This window comes from Aptenodytes forsteri, unplaced genomic scaffold (genome assembly GCF_000699145.1).
Source record: "Aptenodytes forsteri isolate BGI_AS27 unplaced genomic scaffold, ASM69914v1 Scaffold8, whole genome shotgun sequence".
In the NCBI taxonomy this organism is placed as follows: Eukaryota; Metazoa; Chordata; class Aves; order Sphenisciformes; family Spheniscidae; genus Aptenodytes; species Aptenodytes forsteri.
In genome coordinates this window covers 6,598,902-6,618,787 of record NW_008796218.1, presented here as the reverse complement: position 1 = coordinate 6,618,787, position 19,886 = coordinate 6,598,902, and the positions used below count along the sequence as shown (strand labels likewise).

Genomic DNA, 19,886 nt, shown 5'->3' with positions numbered 1-19,886 from the left:
ATTTAAATAAAAATATAATTGCCCTGTTTAAAAAAAAAAAAAACAACAAACTCTCTCACATACATCAACTCAAACAACAGTGTCTTATTAGTAACTGTAGAAAAAACTAATTTGAAGTATACTTTACGTAGTTTCCCGTTCCTTAATTGCCTCTGTATTGAGCACAGGCATTCACAATACTCTCTGCATGCATTACACTCAAGGCTGAGATTGATGCACCTAAATCTAGTCTAAGTGATTTTATTCTTCTCTAAAATAGTTTGGCAGGAACCCTACCTCAGCATGGTATGCTTATGCCCTTTCACTAAGGAGGTCAGAGCAGGCTCCTAAGAATGTTAATGGTTGTGTAAAGTATCTTGCTCAAAGCATCAGCTACCAACATTTCGCTTGGAGACTGAAGATGAACTTGTCCCATAAGAGGTTTTCAGACTGTACTATCTTTCTAAATTAGATGATTGTGAGCAGTACACTTTTGGCAACTTTGAGCTAAAACAGCGAAGAGGAAAGTGCCCAGGGGCAAGTTTACATTACAGAGAGATTGCAGAGAGACTCTGCAAGCAGGTAATTTTCGTGTGGGTTTTTTTTTAAAGGAAACAATAGCCATTTTGGGACCTTCTCCTGCAATTTTTGAAGGGACGGGAGAGAACCTTCACAGAAAGGAGACTTGAATCACTTCATTCTGAACTTCCTCTTGTTGGTTGAGAAAGGAACTGCTGACATGAAATAAAAAGTTCATCAACACCACTGGAAACAAACGATCCAAACAAAATGCGTGTGCATGTGTGTAGACATACACAAATCCCAGGAACTGTACTTTTCCAGCAGCTGGGATGTTGCAGGAAAACAGCTTATGAAAGAAAAGTATGTGTTGTAACTTCTTCACAATTCCATTATGTATCTTCTGACTTTATGTTCACCAAGAGCAATGATCTCTTTTTTTCCTTGGTTGCTTTGGGAGGAAGGTGGCATTGACTTAGCCCAAAATTAAGAGGACTCTAGTTTTGCATATGCTCTGCAAGATGTGGGAAAGTAGTACTATGCCTAACTGAGAAGCAAGGGACAATGAAAAATGTGTGTTCCACCACTTCCAGTGAGCTTCTCAGTAGTCTTCTTGGATCTCTTTGTATGAACTCTCTTACAGTTTCTACACTGATCTTGGGCAGCCTACTGATCTTTGCTATTTCTGCCTGTTACATAGGACAGGGGAACAGAGAAGAACCACCATTCTCCAAATCCGCCTTTACAATTTTCTTCGCCCTTTTAAGTTTTGAAGAGAAAGCCTTCAAAGTTAACAAAAAAAGCAAGACACCCAATTTTTAAACCTTTTCTGCAGTATTGGGAAAATTCTGGAAGGATTCCAAGGAAGATCTTTGAGTTCCTCCTAAAAGACTGTCTTAGATTCTAAAGAAAGATTTAGTCTGCCTTCCATTAAGAACACCTATACTGAGTCAAACTAAAGGTCAATCTAGTGCACCATTTTGTTTTGTTTCCAACAGCAGCCAGTAGCAGATGCTGGAGAAGACTAAAAGGAACAGGCCATGCATATAGTGATACATTCCCAGAAATATTCTCCCAACCTCCAAGCAATTTGTGGCTTAGGAACTTCCTGAACTAGAAGTCACATGTTTCTACGTAATAGCCCTGAATACATTTTTCTTCTGTGAATTTACCTAATTACTCTTTGAATCCAGGGACCTATTAGCATCCACAATATCCTACAAGCAGTGCCATGATTTAACTTTGTGCTGTTTGAAAAAGTATTCTTCCCTTGTTTTTCTTGAACCTGTCACTTGAGAGTTTCATATTATGTTTCCCAGTTCTTACACTGGTAAAGACAATGACAAGTCACTACTCTTTGTGCCACTTAAAATTTTATAAAATTCTATCATATACTTACCTCGTGTAATTCATATGTTTGGTCATCATTGTTGCCCCTTCCTGCACCTTTTTCAATGTTCCTATACCAGCTGCTATGAAAAGTATACATTGCCTCACTATGAAGTGTACACGGACATGGAGTAGCATCACAAAACCACATTTCTCCTTTTAAGAGAAAGACAGGGTTGTGACGATTGAGCTATTATTTGCTTTTGTATGTAAAACAGGTGCAATACTTGGAAACTCACTTCTACTGACTTTCCCTGAGAGGTTCTAGCAGCACCTTTCAGAATAAGGTTCTGAGATGAAAGCTTAAAGAAAATAAATAGAATTTTTCCTAGTCACATAAAAGTACACTACAGAAAACAAATTCACATTACAGAATTAAAAAAAAACACATGTGGAGATAAATAGGACAAAAACGCACATTTATTTGTATTTCTTCTGTTTCTTCTTCACCTTCTCAAAACAGAAACTTATAATAAATTATGATTAATATAGGTCCTTGTTAAGAAGGACAAAGTTATGCTTGATTTAAACCTAAATTAAATAGTAGCTAGGGAATGTGTAAAAGCTTGTCACTACAGCTCAGCTAACCTTGAATTACCTTTTATTTTATGAAATGTTAAGGCATAGCCAAACACAACACAATCTGACTGGCTCTCTTCGGATCTCTCCATTATAACAGACAGAAGCATAATGGAAAGAATAGTGTTTAAGCCATTTAATTATCCTAACTGGCCTTCTCCCGAAATTTGACAACTCTCAGTGACACTAGAGGACAGATTTTAAAATTTATTCTACTCTTTTTCCCGAGCAATACAAGCACTGATGGTAATCCTCCAGCAACTGGGACACTGCTAAACTATAAAGTCATGGAAGTTGCACTGCCCATTATTATACTTATATCATGCTTTACAGAAGTCCAGTAAAGCGGACAACATGAATTTTGAGCATCATACCACATTTTACTATTGAAAGTATGGATCAAAGAAGTTTCTTCCAAACTCAGTAACTGTCTAATTGTCTATTTTACACTTCATACCGTGCATTGTCCTTGCCCCGTACACCAGGACCTACTCTTCCCAATGCAAGGGGAAAAAAAAAAACAAACAAATAATCCAGCAATAGTGCCTGAACAAGAATAATTTAACTTTGTCCTTCTTTCCAAACAGTGCCCTCTCAAGAGGCCCTTTTCCAATGCTGTACTTTAGAGAAAATTATTATTTAGTTGTCTAAATCACTTTCCAAATCAGTCTGACTCCACATCATTTCAGTGTTCAATCTTCTATTCTTTTTATGCAACACTACACACTGGAGCTGCTCATGATAGTGAAGCCCTGTCATGACAATTTGGTGTTCTCTCTTCTAAAAGTCTGAAGACTCTCTTAATTATCATTTTAATTCTTAGATCACAATTGGCTTTTGCTGCCACATATCTTGTGATGCTACATTAAGACGTTATGGATAGAGAAAATGTCTTTCAGCGTACCTTGGCTGCATATTGCTCCAAAGCACTGATGGTATCTGGGTCAATGGCTGCATCTCCTGTATGAAGACCTGCCACTGTGCCATCAGCTTGAATGGCTAAAATGGTATCTGACTGTGGCATTTGCACCGTGTGGTGAATGTAGGCAGTAGTTCCATCCTCCAGCTGGACTGCTTGTAATGCACTCTGGTCATAACTGTCTGAGAAATAATATTACAAAGTGTTATGAAAGAAAAGGAATAGCAATGTCTGCATGTTACACGAGAAACTACTGCTGTTTAGGAAATGTCTCCTGAAGTCATATGTATGTATGAAATATATGGGATATATAACCACTATTATATGAGAAATATAAACACTTAAAATATTACTATGAATAGCACTGGTGAAATTTTTTTCCAGACAACACCTCCCGTAGCTTTATTTCTGCACACTTATAAAAAAGTGCAAAACCAATTTTATATTGGTCTAGTTTTATTTACAAAGGAAACCAGGAACACAAATATGCTTTCCGTTCGTATCTATTCATAATAAAATGAAAATAATGTAACACATGTACTGATGTCAATACTTCAGATTTTAGAATTCATAAATCTGATCATTTTAAGAACAGAATCATGCAAATATGCAAAAGAAACACATAAAATACAGGATGACTTTTAAGGAAGAAATTTTTATTATATTCTCTCCTCTTAGTATTGCTTATTGTAGAATGTAATTCTTGTCACACTAATTTAAACAGACTTAAAATATCTACTTGTTCACTGTTTGTAGAGAAGTAGTACTATTTCCAAGACTAGCATAATCATCTTCTGCAGAAATTTAAGTTATCATTTAAAATAAATACGTTTGCATTCTTGACCGGCAGCTGTCATATTTTCTGCCCTACTACCTAATGGCAAAATCATCAATAGCATGATCTTTAAAATTTAAGTCAATCCCTACATTCTTTAGCTCAAGAGGGATTGATTGATTGATTCTTACCTGCTTTCTCTTCTCATTTTCACATGGAGTTATTGCTGTAATCTGTGTAAGGGCTTACATTCTCTACTAACATGACATATACTTACTTTAATGTGATCCTGGGCTAAAAAAAAAAAAAAGTGAAATACACTGGTTTTGATTCTGTTTATAACTGTTATATGAGGCCCAAATAAGGAACTGAACCATTCTCATTTCAACAATTTCCAGATGTCACAAAGTAAAAGCAACAAATAATCTACACTGGGAATCACACTAAATAACATCATAGTCTAAAAAGAGTACCGTATTTTATACTGCTGAAGTTCTGTTGAACTCTAATGTAATAAATCACACTTAAAAAAAAAAATTACCTTTCGAGGTGTGATGAATAAATGCCGTAGTTCCATCCTCCAGCTGAACTGCTTGTCCATCTTCCAGACGCAAGCTGTCCCCTGTTCAGAAGAAAGAATTACAATGCTTCAATAATAGTTTGAGAAATCCATTAGTTGGAAAGATTAAACACTAAATACCTAGGATTACTAAATACCTAGGATCTCTTCATGACTGTTTCCATTAAAATAAGAACTCAAGCTATTATAAAGACCGTTAATTACTTAATATCAATATTTATCAGTAATACATTATTTTAGAATATATTTCTTGTATTATTACACTTACTGCTTTTGGGCATGGGTACATGTTGAACATACGCAGCAGAACCATCTTCTAATTGAATCACTTGGCCATCCATTAATTTACCATCTGAAATACACAATTAGAATTCTTAAAAAAAAAATTCTGTATGACACATCAGAATTTAAACACACAGTTGATACTTTCGGGATTAAAATATCAATAAAATATCACCAAGAAATAATGTTTAGTAAAGAGTAAGCACAGTGTGACTATACAGAGGTTTTAAAATTCTGGGATAAAAAAAAATGGAAAAGGTCTGATGTCCTACCCAGTAGGCAGAATGTTGATATTTGGGTTTCAAGTGTAAAGATCATCTCACTTTTGTTTGACTTATGTTCTGCATTTGATACCTGCATCTTATTAGTAGCAGAAATAAATGTTTATTTTATAGTATTACTTACTGTAATACCTGTAATTCCCAGCTGGAATTGGAACTTCATAAACATTGTACAGATTTTGCCTGACTTTACAATCCAAAGACAGGGTTAAAAAGGGGAATACGATTTCAACACCAATCAACTTCTAGTCATTTACCTACCTTTAGAATTGTGCTGTATGTAAGCAGTGGAGCCATCAGCAAGGGTAACTGCTTGCAAACTTACACCTTCCATGTTTTCCAAGTTGTCACCATCTAGCAAGGAAAAAAGTTCATATTCACTATTACCAGCATCAAACCCTAAAAAATCACAACTTAACCACCTCCATAAATTATTACATCCCCTTAAAGCATGATTTCAGAAATAATAATAGGAAATAGTTCTTTCTTGCTTTCTGGTTTTTGAACCTTGGAACATATACTAGGGTCATACGTTCAAGATTTTGCTCTGTAAACATGACAGCTAGAATGTTTTTTTTCTTAAATAAAAAAGTTACAATGTCACTGAATAAATAACTACAAAGCTGAGGTTTTAGGATAAATATTAATTAGGTCATGAGTGTCAACAGTGAAATAACGATATATATGCTTGTATTTATAATTTTGTTTTAGTACACTACTACCTGTCATTAATATACACAAATCTAGTTAGAATAAAACACAGATTTAGGAAAAAGTTTTTAATAACATAAAATCATAAGGAAGCTGTCAGAAAACATCAAGTTTAAACCAATCCTAGATCACCAATCTATTTTAAAACTCAAACTTGTTTAATACATACTTAGATATAAACTGAAGTTACAAAGTATAAAGCAGTAAAACTATAGTGAGAATAAAGTCAGATTTTATATCTCCTATTTTGGCACATTTACACTCCTATTACCCTAATTAAGAGATCATTCCCTTTCAGAATTAAATTAGTAAACTTAATCAATCTCAGTTAACTAAGAATAATTTGTTAGGTTTTTCATTTAGAATATACTATGTGAGTTTTAGAGTTTTATCTGAATTTCAAACAGAAAAGACACAATAATGTAGAGATATTTTAACCTGAAGGTTCACCTTGCACAGCTACTGCTTCTGTTAGACAAAGTGTCACATGCTGGGCCTCCATTCCGCCTCCAGAAAATTCAGTCATTCCCTGAGAGTCTCGATTTATCTGAGCTAATAACATTGTCCACCTAGAAAGAAAGTATTCACAAAACATAGATAGAAAATTTAAATACGGAACCAGAACTAGTTAAAGACAATCCAAGTTTAATTAGATTTTTATACAGCTGCTACAAATATTTTCTGTTACCTTCCGCATAAAGAAGATGCAATGAATGATTGACTTACCTGGAAAATACTTCAGAGGAAAAAAAGTTATTTGAAATAGGTAAATATTATTACCTCAATTAACTAAGCTGTTAAGAACTTCAGGTAGCAGTTACTAAACTGAAGTGCATCAACCACATTCAGATTTCAGTTAAATATGAACTATTCAACCAATGTATAAAGAATAATGGTGATAATGACAGTAATTATATCTTTTGGTCCCCAGAATTAAAATAAAGCTGACAATTCACCCATGGTCACCCATGACAACAGCAGGGCTTTAACTATACAAACTAAACATCTCTCTAGTGCCAGTAAGAGGTTTAGAATCTATCACACACTGGGAAATACACACTTCACTAGCAAGTCTGACTGAATGATCCAACCATTTCCCTAAGCTTTCCAGGAAGGTTTCTATTTAAAAAAAATTTTTTAAAAAAATCCCTCCTTGAAAATAATGAAGTATCTCATGATAAAATGTATTAATAAGACAACAGGATAGCGATTAGTGAGCAACAGTCACAACTCTGCATGTATCTCATAGAACCAGATATAGCCATCCCTTTGGATACTAATTTTTTACCCAGGCATGTTTCAATATGGGAGATTAAGAAGTCTACTGAATCTGAAAGGCTATTACTAATTTTCAGTATTACTAGATTAAGAAGCTATAAAGGAAATATGTAACATTGCAGTCTACTAACTCAGATGTTGGCTTTCACCACAGGAGGAAAACCAAAACCAAAAAAAACCCCCAAAAACAACCAAAAAAGAGTCACTGAGTTCTGCAAGCCCTTTAGTTAACATAACATACACTTAGAAGTGGATGAAAGGGAAAAGAAGAAAAAAAAAATCACATGGAATTGCAATCTAGACTACACAGCATTAAAGCAAATTTCCCCCCACCCTAATCTCTTGATAGTCAGGTTTTTCTTACAGTAAGAAGCATTTAGATAATCTCACAAAAAGGTTACAGATAAACAATCAAAGCTTTTAATCTTAGTATGGTTCTATGACCTGCTGTTTTATAATTCAAGGCTGAGAATAATAATCTAGGTTTTTAAATTTACTTATGATTACATTTCTAAATAACTAAACTATTTTTACCTCTACAATCCAGAAATGCCCTTGAATGACCAACTGATCAACGGTCTCAAAGACCACTGAGAAACTTGTGCTTACGTCAAAACTAAAGAATAATGAAAGCGAAGTTAAACCATTTAGGTAGTCCGGCACGCCTGCAGTATTTAAAAGGTTTGTACACTAATTTAGCAGTTGAAAATTATACCCAAGTAATATTTTCCAAATACATCCAAGTGACTTTGAACCACACTCTATTCCTAGAGAGGCAGGCAGCTACCTAAGTTTCTTAGCCTCAGCAGAGAAAAAGCCGACCCACACCCAACTGCTGCAGCTCTGCTGCTTTTGCTGTCTGAAGTGCTTTAACCCAAGTGCTGTGCACAAAGCAAATGTGTCACTACAGTCCAAGCCCTGCTAACTTTTAATGTGATGTTACACCAAGTACCTACATTACCTCCTGAAATTGTACCTGGAGTCTAAATCACCTTGGCATGTATGAGAATATTATTGACAGTTTGGTTAACCATTAAGAGCCCAGTTAATGGAATAGATACAGTTTAATAAAGTAAGTGGAAGGGGTAGCTTTAGGAAGGTTTTAAGCCCCTTGTAAAAAAAGCAAGTTTTTTCATGCGCTATGTTGAAAATCATGTAAGAAAAAACCACTACTAATGATCAGTTCACAATTCAGCAGGAAATATGCCTTCCAAGATTAAAATCCTACATAATATCTATCTTGAACATTAAGGAGAATAAAATACAGGTTTGTAATAGGTAATTTGAACCTTGAATAACTCTGAGCATCAAGAAGACAACACAGTAAAGATAGAAACCAAAATATACTAATAGGTAATAGGTAATTTGAACCTTGAATAACTCTGAGAAGACAACAGACAACACAGTAAAGATAGAAACCAAAATACAATTCAAAAGAGGTGCGAGAGATTTTTTAACATCCAAGGGAAGGTGGGAAATTCTTGTTCCCAGCATCCTTTTTAAGAAAAGAAGCTTTTATAGAAAACGAGGTCTCTAAAAAAGATTTAATACAACAGAAAAAGAGCCAGTGCAGAGAAGCTGTCCAGACTAAATTGCATTTATACTAGATGTTTCTGAAGAAAATGAAATAGCTAAGTTTTTTTGGATACTATAATCTAGGGGATAAGGAATTATACAAGGACATAAGAGATCCCGAGTTCAACTCCCTCCTTTGCCATCTCCACGTTAGTGACTTTGGACTAGTAACTTCTTTCCCTATTACTCATTTATCCCCCCATCTCAAAATAGGAACAGAACGCTTACTTAGAAAGCACTTTGCTCATAAACCAAAAATGGGACAACATGCTGTAGCTACAGGATCAGCTTAAACAAGCACTACACTGAAGTGGCCCTACCCTCAGTGTTCATGTACTGTGCAGCAAGTAAGATCAGAAAACTGATGGCAGTTAAAAAAAATAAACTAGCACCAAAAAAAGTTTTATTCCAGACCAGTTTGCAAGGACTGCTTCTCTGGAGGTACTGCCAGCTTGTAGCAAGTTAAATTAAGTAATTATGGTATTAGATGATAGTGGTGCACAGAGGCTGTCTGTCGTCTTAACTGCTAACAGCGTTCTGTATTGTCAATGTTTTCCATTCACTCAATTTTCAGGACACCTCATGGAAGTAGGCTGCAAAGCAGCTAGACCATTTCACACATTGGAGAAGAAAGGCTACACAACCACTGGTTTTGACTAGAACTATATTCTGAAACAATTCCAGCAGGGACTGCATCTCAAAGGCCTTCAAGCTTGGGTCTACTTTAGAGTATTTCTTCTCTTAGACAAATTATCTTTTAAGAAGCCCCCAGCATCTTTAATACACTATCTGCCTTTAAAATAGAATAATGTCCTTCCTCCAGAGCTTATACCTCTTCTCTCAACTTTGGGGAAGTAAAGAGGAAGCTAGTCAACACAGACAACTGCGAAGTCCTGAAAGAGTCAGAGCAGAACCAATTGCTTAAAGGGTCAATGGCTGTTTTGGAAGAAAAAGAAATCTAATGCAAGATAAATTCAAGGGCCAAAGGAACAAAAGTATTTGTTTAAATTATTTTACAGTGTTTGTTATTGTAGTACAGCTGATTAATAGTTACCACACACTGAAAAAAAAAAATCAGAGTGAACTGCTGCACACCACAGAACAACGTTCACTACTGTCCTCTATTCCAGATGATCTGGACAATCACGTGCTGTAACTTACACAGACTGCATTGCTGTTTTCTCCCAATTCCAACTCCTTTAAAATTATCCCTTCCAATATATCCTCTTCCCAATCCTCTGTCCTTACACAAGCTTCTTATCCCCAGCTCCATCCCTTCTCCTCAAGGTACCGGTTTCCTTCTTCAGCCAGTCTTATCATGGTACCAAATTTCCAGCACATCCCTCTTCCCAAATATAATCCCATCCCTTCTTGTCAAAATAACCTAAAATACTCCCATGTCCACACCAACTCCTTCTGCAACTAGTCCCCAAGTCTCCTCTTACTGCTGGTCTGCTCTACGTGTCCATCACACCATTGTCTACCACCTTCCTGCCTCTTTGTCTCAAGACGGTTCATGTTCAGACCCATCTTAGAAGTACTTTCCCTGTAATGGAGGTTGTAGCACTGGGACCCTCCCAAACAGCAAAACCCCAGCTTTCACTCACTCTTTGGTGATGCAGCAGTTTTGCTCTGTTAGTCTGCTGTGAAGGGAGGAGTACCCTCAGCCAAAAGTGGATGTGCTGCTCACTTTCAGCCTCTCCTCCTCCTCCCCAGTGGAGGAGACAGGCTAACCAGACAGGGCTACGAGCTCTGAGGAAGAGGATAGGGAAAGAACTAAAGACGACGTAAAGTTGGTCTATGTTGTAGAGAAATAGGTCAGGCTATCACAGAGATATTGCTGCTACAGTGTTACTTACTTGTTTTTCCTGTAGGAGTGGTCAAATACAGGAACAGGTTGCCAAGAAAGGTTACAGACTCTCCATCCTTGTAGGCATTCAAGACTCAGTTTGACACAGCCCTGGGCAACCTGGTCCAATCAGACTTGCCTTGATCGGGGCTGGACTAGATAACCTCTGGAGGTCCCTTCCAACTTGAAACTGTTCTATGGTATCTAATCATTTTGATATTGCATACCTTTAAAACAGTATCACCATGCTGTTGGTACATCATCCACCCTGCAAATCTAGTCTCCTATCGTATTTTTATTAATTTTCCATTATTTTTTAAAATCAGTCTGTTTTCATCAAACTCAAGTCTCTTCCCCCGCTTTTCTGCTGACTTACATGCTGCTTTCTCCTCAGCTTCCAGCAAATGTCTTCATCCTTCTTCCAATCCAAATCTCACCAGCTTCTTTCCCTAATCCACCTCATTGCTTTTATTTCTGTGCATTTGCATCACTAAGCTTTTTCTTTAAACCTCCTGTCTGCCAGGAATTTTGTCAGCAAGAACCTGGGAGAGAAAGGTTTCCTTTACCCACTTCAAATATTGCACCTCATTAGTTAAAAAGCAGCTGAAAGCATCCATTTTTAGGAAAATACATGAACACTGGGGTGGGGCCTGCATGGCTGCTCAACAAGATTGATGCACGTGTATTCTACTTAATCTCAAGAGCTGTCCCACAGAAAAGACAAGTACAGGCTTAGTCATGAGATACTCACTGAAGTGAAAACTTGAGACTTGACTTTGTGAACTCTTGCAAATCTTCACAGATCATACGCAAGTTGCAATTTTCAAAGGCACGTTAATGATGATATTTGGGAAGACTTTCACAAGGACGGTAATGCATATTGCATTCCTGAAATGATTAGTCACCAAAATACTCCTATGGTATTCATGCAGAGAAAATCTTACCATTCTTTAAGATGGTTAAAATACTTCCCACAAAAAAATCAGCCTGAGACAGAAAATGATTAGACTGAAAAATATCTGAACTGAAAACAGTGTCTGATAGAAGGAAGTAACAGCCAGTCGCAAGACGTAATGCCGAAACAAGTCTCGCGCTGGTAGTTACAAAGCAAAAGCAGTGAGTTAGTGATGCGCGCTGCTGACTTTATTATCCTTTTTGACAAAAGTTGCACCAGCAATGTAAACCCCCACTATAACACTGGTAGATAAAATATACCATCCAGCAGGGTACATAGGTGCAATTTTTAATTAACACCCCCCCAAATTCTCTGAATAGAAAAAACTGTGAACTCAAGTAGGCTTTAAATTCTCAATACTCAGAAACCAGAGGGCTGCGGGGAGGGGGGAGGAGGAGAGAGGTTGGTTAAAACTAAAGCATTTTTCATGAAGACTTCATCAAGTTGCCTATCTAGAGAACACCTCCTGTATTTTTCCCCTCTACTAATACTCAAACAAATAGAATCTTTTGGGTGCTGTCACTTGTTCTGGAGAAAAGACGCGATAAAAGAGAAGGTTTTATGTAAACTCAATCTAGCAACTGGAAACAGGAGTCTCCACTGAAAACTAGGAATCAAACAACTAAGAAACAGCAGGTGAGAGAAAAAGCAAAGCAAGAGATGGTAGAGGGCATGCTGCCATGGAGCAGAAAGTGGGTTTGGGGCACTTGGGAACTCCGGCAGCTGAGAGGACAGCATGAGGAGACCCCATGTAGTAGAGAATGTGACAAATAACTGGAAAATAGCAGGAATTTGCCATTTAAAGAATGACTATACCACTGTATTGCTGGTCAAAAGAAAAAACCAATAGTGACAGTAGCAGAAACTCCTTAGGGTAAAAAAAAAAAGATGATGCTTAGAGGATTAACAGGAAATAGAATAAAGTTTGTAATAGCAGTCATGGAAGAAAACTTACGGTTATAAAATGCAATCTAGAATGTGCAGGAAGAAAGAACTGGGAAAGAAAGACAGGAAAAAAGCTACTCCAGACATTCAGCAACCTTGTGATTGTTCAACCTCCTTGCGCAGACAGCACTGAGAAGTTTGAAATAATATCCATTTATTTCATTTGAAAAGAAACATCACTTTTATTTTTAATACACTTCTAAATAATGTACAAAACATTGTAATTTTATAGAACTTTCAATAAAAATCAATCCAGAAAAGTAAAATGGCAAATGACACATAACCCCACAATACTGGAACTTTCATTAAGGAATTTTACAAAACTCCATTCCCATGTTTGACAAAGCTGGATCCCAAGATCAGTTTGTCAGCACAGTAACATAATTAATTTTTTTCTGAATTAAATACTGGCTGCATTAGGGTCCTTAACAACTGATATGATTACAAATATCAGTAATTTCCCTAAACTAGTCTGATTAACAAACATTTGTGAAAAATCAAAATTAGTAACTACAATTAACATTCTGGTTAAATACACTTCAACTGATAATTAATATGCATTACAGCCTTCTGGGTCTCAGTGCAAAAAATTACTTACATAGACTGAAAAACTGACTAGTCCAGACAAAGTTTTTTTAGAGGTACCAAGTGTATAGCTTACTAATTACATAAAGTCATTTAACAGCTGTAAGCTCAGAAATAAAAACATAGCAGAACTAAGGCTCTCTAAAATCTTACTTCTGTTCCCATATGTACCTGTATGATAATCTTTTACAGTATTACACTAGAAATCTGTAGGTGGGTCAGAAATGAAATCTAGATCCTGTGGATGCTTTGATCAAATGCTTCAATAGATGAGATGTTCTTTCTTCATCAACAGCCTTTACCTTTTTCAGTATTTTACTATCGCACTGAAACATTGATTTCATGCTATAATCGGTCAGGTTGACTTTTAGTGAATAAACGTAACAAATTACTTCATGTTAGGCATTTCTAAATTTCTACATGCCTTCTCCTATAATCTTAAATTCTTTTACTGTATTTTTTCCACTCTCTTGTAAAGGCAAGCAAAACATAATTAAACAGCAATTTCCACCACATTAATCATCCACCATATAAAATGGAAACAAGGCTGAAATACAGAACAAAAACCTCTACTAAAGAATCTGGTAACAATAGTTGATTCAGATAGAGGGGTAAGATATGCAATTTCATAGCAAATTACACAATTATTTTCTAGCAAGGAAGTGTTGCGAATTGTGAACCACGGGCTCTAACCCTGGCCCGGGGAGAAGAACCTAATCAAGACTGACGGCACTGTCAGCTGCATAAGCATGATGTATACACTCCGAGTGGCAGCACAGCTAACTTGCAGAGACTCGTTGCCCAAAGCAGAGGTTTTCAGTCAAACTCAAGGCTCCTTTTTACTCTTTTTGCAGTACTTCAACCTTTCTGTTCCACCAGAGATACATCCTGATTATAATGCAGTTCAAGACTAATTCACTGCCACAGAGTTTGGTATCTCTTCAGAAATAACATAAATGCAAGACCAAATTTACCACTGCCATAACCAAGCACAACTCTGACTTCAGTATGAGCAGTGCGAACCACATTTAGCCTCACAGTTACTTTATGTTCCAGCTTTTTCCCCCAAAGTCATCATCATACATTCAGTTTACATTGTGAATCCCATCTACAAATCATGAATGTTAAAAGTATTGTCAGAGATCAGTGCTTGCATTTTATAAAAAAAAAATGGATTAACCAGTGCAAATAATGAATGTTTACAAATCCTTACCATAACTAATATTACAAGATTATGCATATGTGTGCAATTTCACACTGTGGGAGTGCTAAGGATGCTATGATTTTCAAATGTATGGTACTTAAAAAAACACAGGCAGATCAGAAAGCCACCCACCAAGAAGTCCTACACGTGTGGAGAAGACTCAGGTTGATCCCAAATATGACTGCTAACTTCACGTTTCTTGAACATATTAGAGAAGAAATTACTGGTTTATCAATGGAGGTCAAAGTACTTCCATCAGTGTATTAACTGTCAGCAGCGCTGACAGAAAGCTAATTAAACTCATGCTGCAGCTCTGGGACAAGCACCTCACTAGCAAATGCTTAGTTCAATGATCACACCTGCCTTGGGCAGCACTATTACAACAGCACTGCTTCTAAGTAACTACCCCAATGACCAGTACAGCTTCCTGAGCCAGAGATTTGAAACAGATTTGGGAGTCTTCCGAGATAGCCGATTCCAAAAAGCCTGCACTGAAGGTAATAAGCAATTGAGATCCATACAGCACCATTTGCAGAGGTACAGAGACTGGGATTCTGAAAGCTTTATTAAGGTACAAAAAGGTATCCTAATGCACGTGGTCAACGATCAATGCACTGAGACAGTTATTCTTAGTACACTGCCCTATAGGTTTAGCATGAGAAAGGGCCATATAATCTGTACCAAAACATCAAATTCAAATATGACTGAAAACACTTATGCATCATTCAGAATACTTGTGTGTGTGCATAGAATGGCTTGCAGGTGTCCTGCGACAGGAACAATGTAACTCAGCCACCAAAACAAGCCAGCGAGTTTCTCTCAACTCAGATGGTATTCCTTGCTCAAAGTTAAGACACATTTCTTCTCTCCTGGCCAAACCTGCATTATCAGTGCTCAGGCATACCTTTTTTCTAAAAAAAACCCCCATTTCTTTATTGCAGACTGACTGGTAATAAATTATTTTTAATAGTCAAAAAAAGGATAAACAATTGTAATGTGCACGCTCAAACTGAACATTTGGCCCGAGATCAGAAAAAAGCTGAACCTATGGTAGGTCATCTGATTTTCCGTTTTATACTTGAAAAGCTTAGAACATGATTAACAAAGCTGAGAAAACCCACAACTTTTAAATAATTTTTCAGCACACGTTAGTGAGATGAAGCACTAGATTTCATTCCAAGTGGATTTTCCCCCTGGAAGTCACAAAGTGAGAAACAGACTTAAAACACTTAACCAATGAACCTATGTTTTTTTAAAACTACTGGCTTTTGGGTTTTGTTTTTTACCATCAAGTATATGTACACAAAATACTGGCTATATGAAGACGACATCCAGATGACGCATGTCAGAATTGTATTCAGATTACTCCTAGGAATGAGCAGTAATGCCTATTTGCAGTTAAAAAAGATACAGTTAACTTCTGAAGCACTTCAGGAGGCTACAATCCTTAAATCATAAAACCTCCAGTTATATCAGTGAGTGTTTTAAATAAAACAAGGAATATTTGGTGAATATGTGAATACTTAAGGGCTAAAAATTTGAAAGAAATTGAGACCAACTATTCCTATCAGTGTTTTACTTTCGTGTCAGACAGACTTCTAACTCTCCTAATTGTCAAGAAATCACAAAAGTGTCTAATTTACATCACCAAAACAATTAAACCTAGCTGTGCCCCTTCAAATCCTGCAAATCCATTGAGACTGCCAACAAAACAGGGAATTCTGAGTGGGTTGTTTTGTGTGGTTATGAGTTAATTAGTAATCTGATAACTACATTACAGATGTACCAGTATTAGCCATGACAGTTAACAGCAGTGTTTTAGTCTATGCTTGTATTTCAGGAACTAAACGGACAGCCTACTGAATTGCCAACCTTTACCCTCAATTGCAAAAAAGCAGATTACAAATGTAAATTGAAAAACAGTACAACTAAACATATTCTAAGAAGCTCTGTGTAATACCATGTTAGCTCAGTATGAATACACTTAAGATATGGGCAACACCAACTAACTTGCAAATACAGACCAATCTTCCAATTCTGGAGAAGTCTGTCATCAGAAATGAAGTCCAAGAGCATTAAGCAGATAACACAATTCTCCCCTCAAGAAGTGTATATAAAGGAAAACATTCAGCAGACAATAAAATACAGACCAAGGGAAGCACTAAGTAGTTGTAAGTGTAACTCTGATGTCAACTTTGAATATTGCAGAACTTGCTGGAACTATAAATTCCCTTCAAAACTGAGAGATTAATTTATTTATCAAGTGTTATCTTGGTGGAACAAAGTACAATCCCACTGTACAATTAAAAAAGCAGTGTAACCCAGAAAATTTTAGCAGACTAAGTCAACTGGAAGCATTCCCTGATTTAGTCCAATTCCGTTTTTGAGTAACTGATCAACAATTCCTGGTGCACAGTGCACAGAGTGAGAGGACCAAAACTATATTCCCTTAAGTAAATACAACTAAGAGCAGACCAAGTTACAGACTTAAGGTACAGGCAGAACCCCATAAACCCCATTGTGCCATGATGGGTCGTAAGGCTTCCTTCCCCTCCTCCTCCAGAAATGTGGTATCCATGGACAGGCATCTCCCTCAGATTCCTCACTCCATCCTCAAACAATACCTATGCACACCTCTATTTACAGGAACTTGCATTTCAGAGCTGAATTCTCAGATTCCAGAAGAGGATCCATCTGTTCGGATCACGATCCATCTTAGGGATCCATAAGTTAAGCAGAAACCTTCCTTCAATCTTTCGGGATCTTTTATGGCAGAAGGCACTGGAATAGGCTACCCAATTCATGCTCTTTTTACCAGGTGCACCAATTTCCTTGCAGCACAGAAGAGATGAAGAAACAACCTGCCCACCTATTAATCCAGAAAAAGCAGAAAGCACGCTGTTGAGCTGCAGAAATGTGCAAGATATGTGACAATACATGAAAAAAGCCAGTGGCAAGGAAAGGCAAACAAAGGTTGGCCTGGGATGCTATGGTATGTACATACATGTCAGAGGCAGCAGGAGTTACAAAAGATAGCATGAGAAGCAGAAATCACGGGGATGAGCAAGGAACAGGGTACAAGTCAAAATGCAGACAGGAAGAGAGTAACGAAGGAATCTGACTACAAGAGCATGGAGACAAGTTAGATCTTCCTCGTGAGGATTTGCATTCTGTCCATTGCAATGCTTGAAACTGGAAGAATTGCCCTGATTATCAGGAATGTGCTGTTCGCTTTGTGTGTGGAAACTCATCCAACTTCAGCTGAGCCCTATGCTTTGGAAAACAAATAGTTTCCCACTGCCAACTAAAGACTCCTCAGAATTTAGTAACAGTGTTTCTCAAAGACTCCACCTATGCTGAGCATGTTTTAACCCAAAACTAAGGCCAAGACTTACATGCAACAGCAAGGAAAGATCGACATCCTGCACTCTAAATGAAGCCAAATTACACTGTAAGAGAAGCAACCCAGTTCAAAACAGTCATCTTTTTAGCTTTATTTTACAACCCATACATTTTATTAAGGCCGATACATAAGTCTGCAAGAATACACACACACACACAAAATGTTTTAAGGAATGCCCAGAAAAGATGGCGTCCAGGGAGAGACCATTATCACCACCAAACTTAAGCTGAGGAACCCTCAGCCTAATCCCTCTGGACGTTCAACAGAACTGTAGGCGAGAAGGCAGCCTGCACACAGCCCACACACCAGAAGCACAGCTGTGAACAGCGGGAACAGCAGGAGCGGCCTGCTGCTTAGAACTGTTTACTGCTCAAACTCCTACCAATTCCCTTCTCCTGGATAGTACAGGACAGCAAAACATGGGACAGCAGCAGTCTGCTGAGCTGAAGCAGTACATAATTTTGAGATATTCTAGAGACAAAAACAAATTTACAGCCTAATTTTGGCACCCATTACCAGGGAATATTCATCACTTTATTATCTCTGCGTTCATCTCCTCTGAGAAAAGGGATTACCACCAGCTCATGACAGAAGTTATTTTGATTTTAAGCATCAAATGCTACACAGGAATGAAGACAGTGAAGCCCGTGTGACTTTCTAGCTAAAGAAACTTTTACATTTAAGCATTACAAATGCTTAGGCATTTGCTTTATTTGAGCCTTTAATATAAGGCAAAATAACTCTTCCTCAGATAGGATACTAGAAATGAAACATTATTTCATTGAAACATTATTCTCATTACAATAATGAGAATAGTTTATGTAAATTATGGAATCAATTTGAAATACATTTCTCAAAACTGTTTAAAATGTTTATTTTTACATCTCATTTAAGCTGCAATCTATTACCAAAACAATCATCTATTACTTGACTACGTATTCCCGAGTTTCATTTTCTGCAGTGATTCAGATGAATAGCTTCTGACATATATACAACTTGAAAGCTCAAGACTTTAATGCATGAAATACAAAGAAACAAGCCATGAAAACATGGTTATGTTGTACTCTGCCATTCTAAAGCTGTATGGCAAATACACTTACACAAAGAAGCTAAAATATACTACACGCATACTACTTCTCTTAAAAAGCTACTAGTTAAGGATAAACAAATTTAATTTTTAGGTACGATCACCTTGAAGCTACAACAGAAATATCTAGTATATAGTCCTCTAAGGCATAACAGATTTACAAAACCTGAAGCAGAATCTTGAGAAAACTGTATGACAAGAGAAAATGTTTTCTCAGACTATGAGGTTGAAGTTTCCATATCACTGGAAACAAGAATAACATTCCTTAAAAGTACTGGTATCACTCTGCATATAAAGTTAAATGTAATTCTTTAGTAGTTCAAAACAAACCCTTAAGAGACTTTATACATAACTAGAGCTGCTCAACCGTAGGCTTAACAGAAAATTTAACTTGCATGAAAGTCACATTTTTTCTTGACGAACAAGCACCACAAATAAGACCTTATAAAAAAACAAAATCTTTGCGTTACTGCAGGCAATTTTTCTAGAGGAGTAGATTCTCGTTATCCTGTTCTATTAGAAGTTCTAGACAAGAAAAGGTGAAGGAAACAACAAGAAAAAACAGGCTGTAAAACGCTTAAAATTATTTTGCATGGTATTTTAGCGAGTTGAAAGACATGAAATAAATAGGTGTTTTCACAAGCTCCGTGCAAGGACCTTCTCCTGCGTTAGCACGGCAACAGCCCTCTCATGGCGCTACAATACAGCAACGTTAAAAATAAGCAACTTCGTGCAGGAACAGTGAATTATTCCTTCCCAAAGGCGCGCGCATGAAGCCGCACGTTAGGCCGAGAGCGCTCTGAAGGCAATTGTTTCAATGCCCTTTTGCAAGTTCGCCCTCCGTCAAAATGGAAATATCACGTTAGGACAAAAAAAAAAAAAAAAAACGTAAAAATAAATTAACCCCCCCAATTTATGCACGCCGAGCGCCAGCAGTGAGCGCCGGGCGCCCCGGGGCGGGAGCAGGGCACGGAAAGCGCCAGGATCCGCC

General features: G+C 37.1%; 1 protein-coding gene across 2 annotated transcripts in view; it reads right to left on the bottom strand.

Annotated features, from left to right (window-relative positions):
* The window catches only part of ZNF143 (zinc finger protein 143), a 34,241-nt gene extending 22,668 nt beyond the window's left edge, over nt 1–11,573 (bottom strand). Inside the window, exons 1-6 of one of the 2 annotated variants that reach the window (XM_009288807.2) lie at nt 11,468–11,573; nt 6,453–6,583; nt 5,565–5,657; nt 5,009–5,092; nt 4,702–4,782; nt 3,371–3,567 (exon numbers count right to left, since the gene is read on the bottom strand). In XM_009288807.2, the coding sequence (XP_009287082.2) occupies nt 3,371–3,567; nt 4,702–4,782; nt 5,009–5,092; nt 5,565–5,657; nt 6,453–6,583; nt 11,468–11,523 (642 nt within the window). In that variant the 5' untranslated portion in view covers nt 11,524–11,573. The remainder of the gene's footprint in view (nt 1–3,370; nt 3,568–4,701; nt 4,783–5,008; nt 5,093–5,564; nt 5,658–6,452; nt 6,584–11,467) is intronic. The other variant, XM_009288810.2, reaches the window with a different exon arrangement.
* Nucleotides 11,574–19,886: the final 8,313 nt, after the last annotated feature.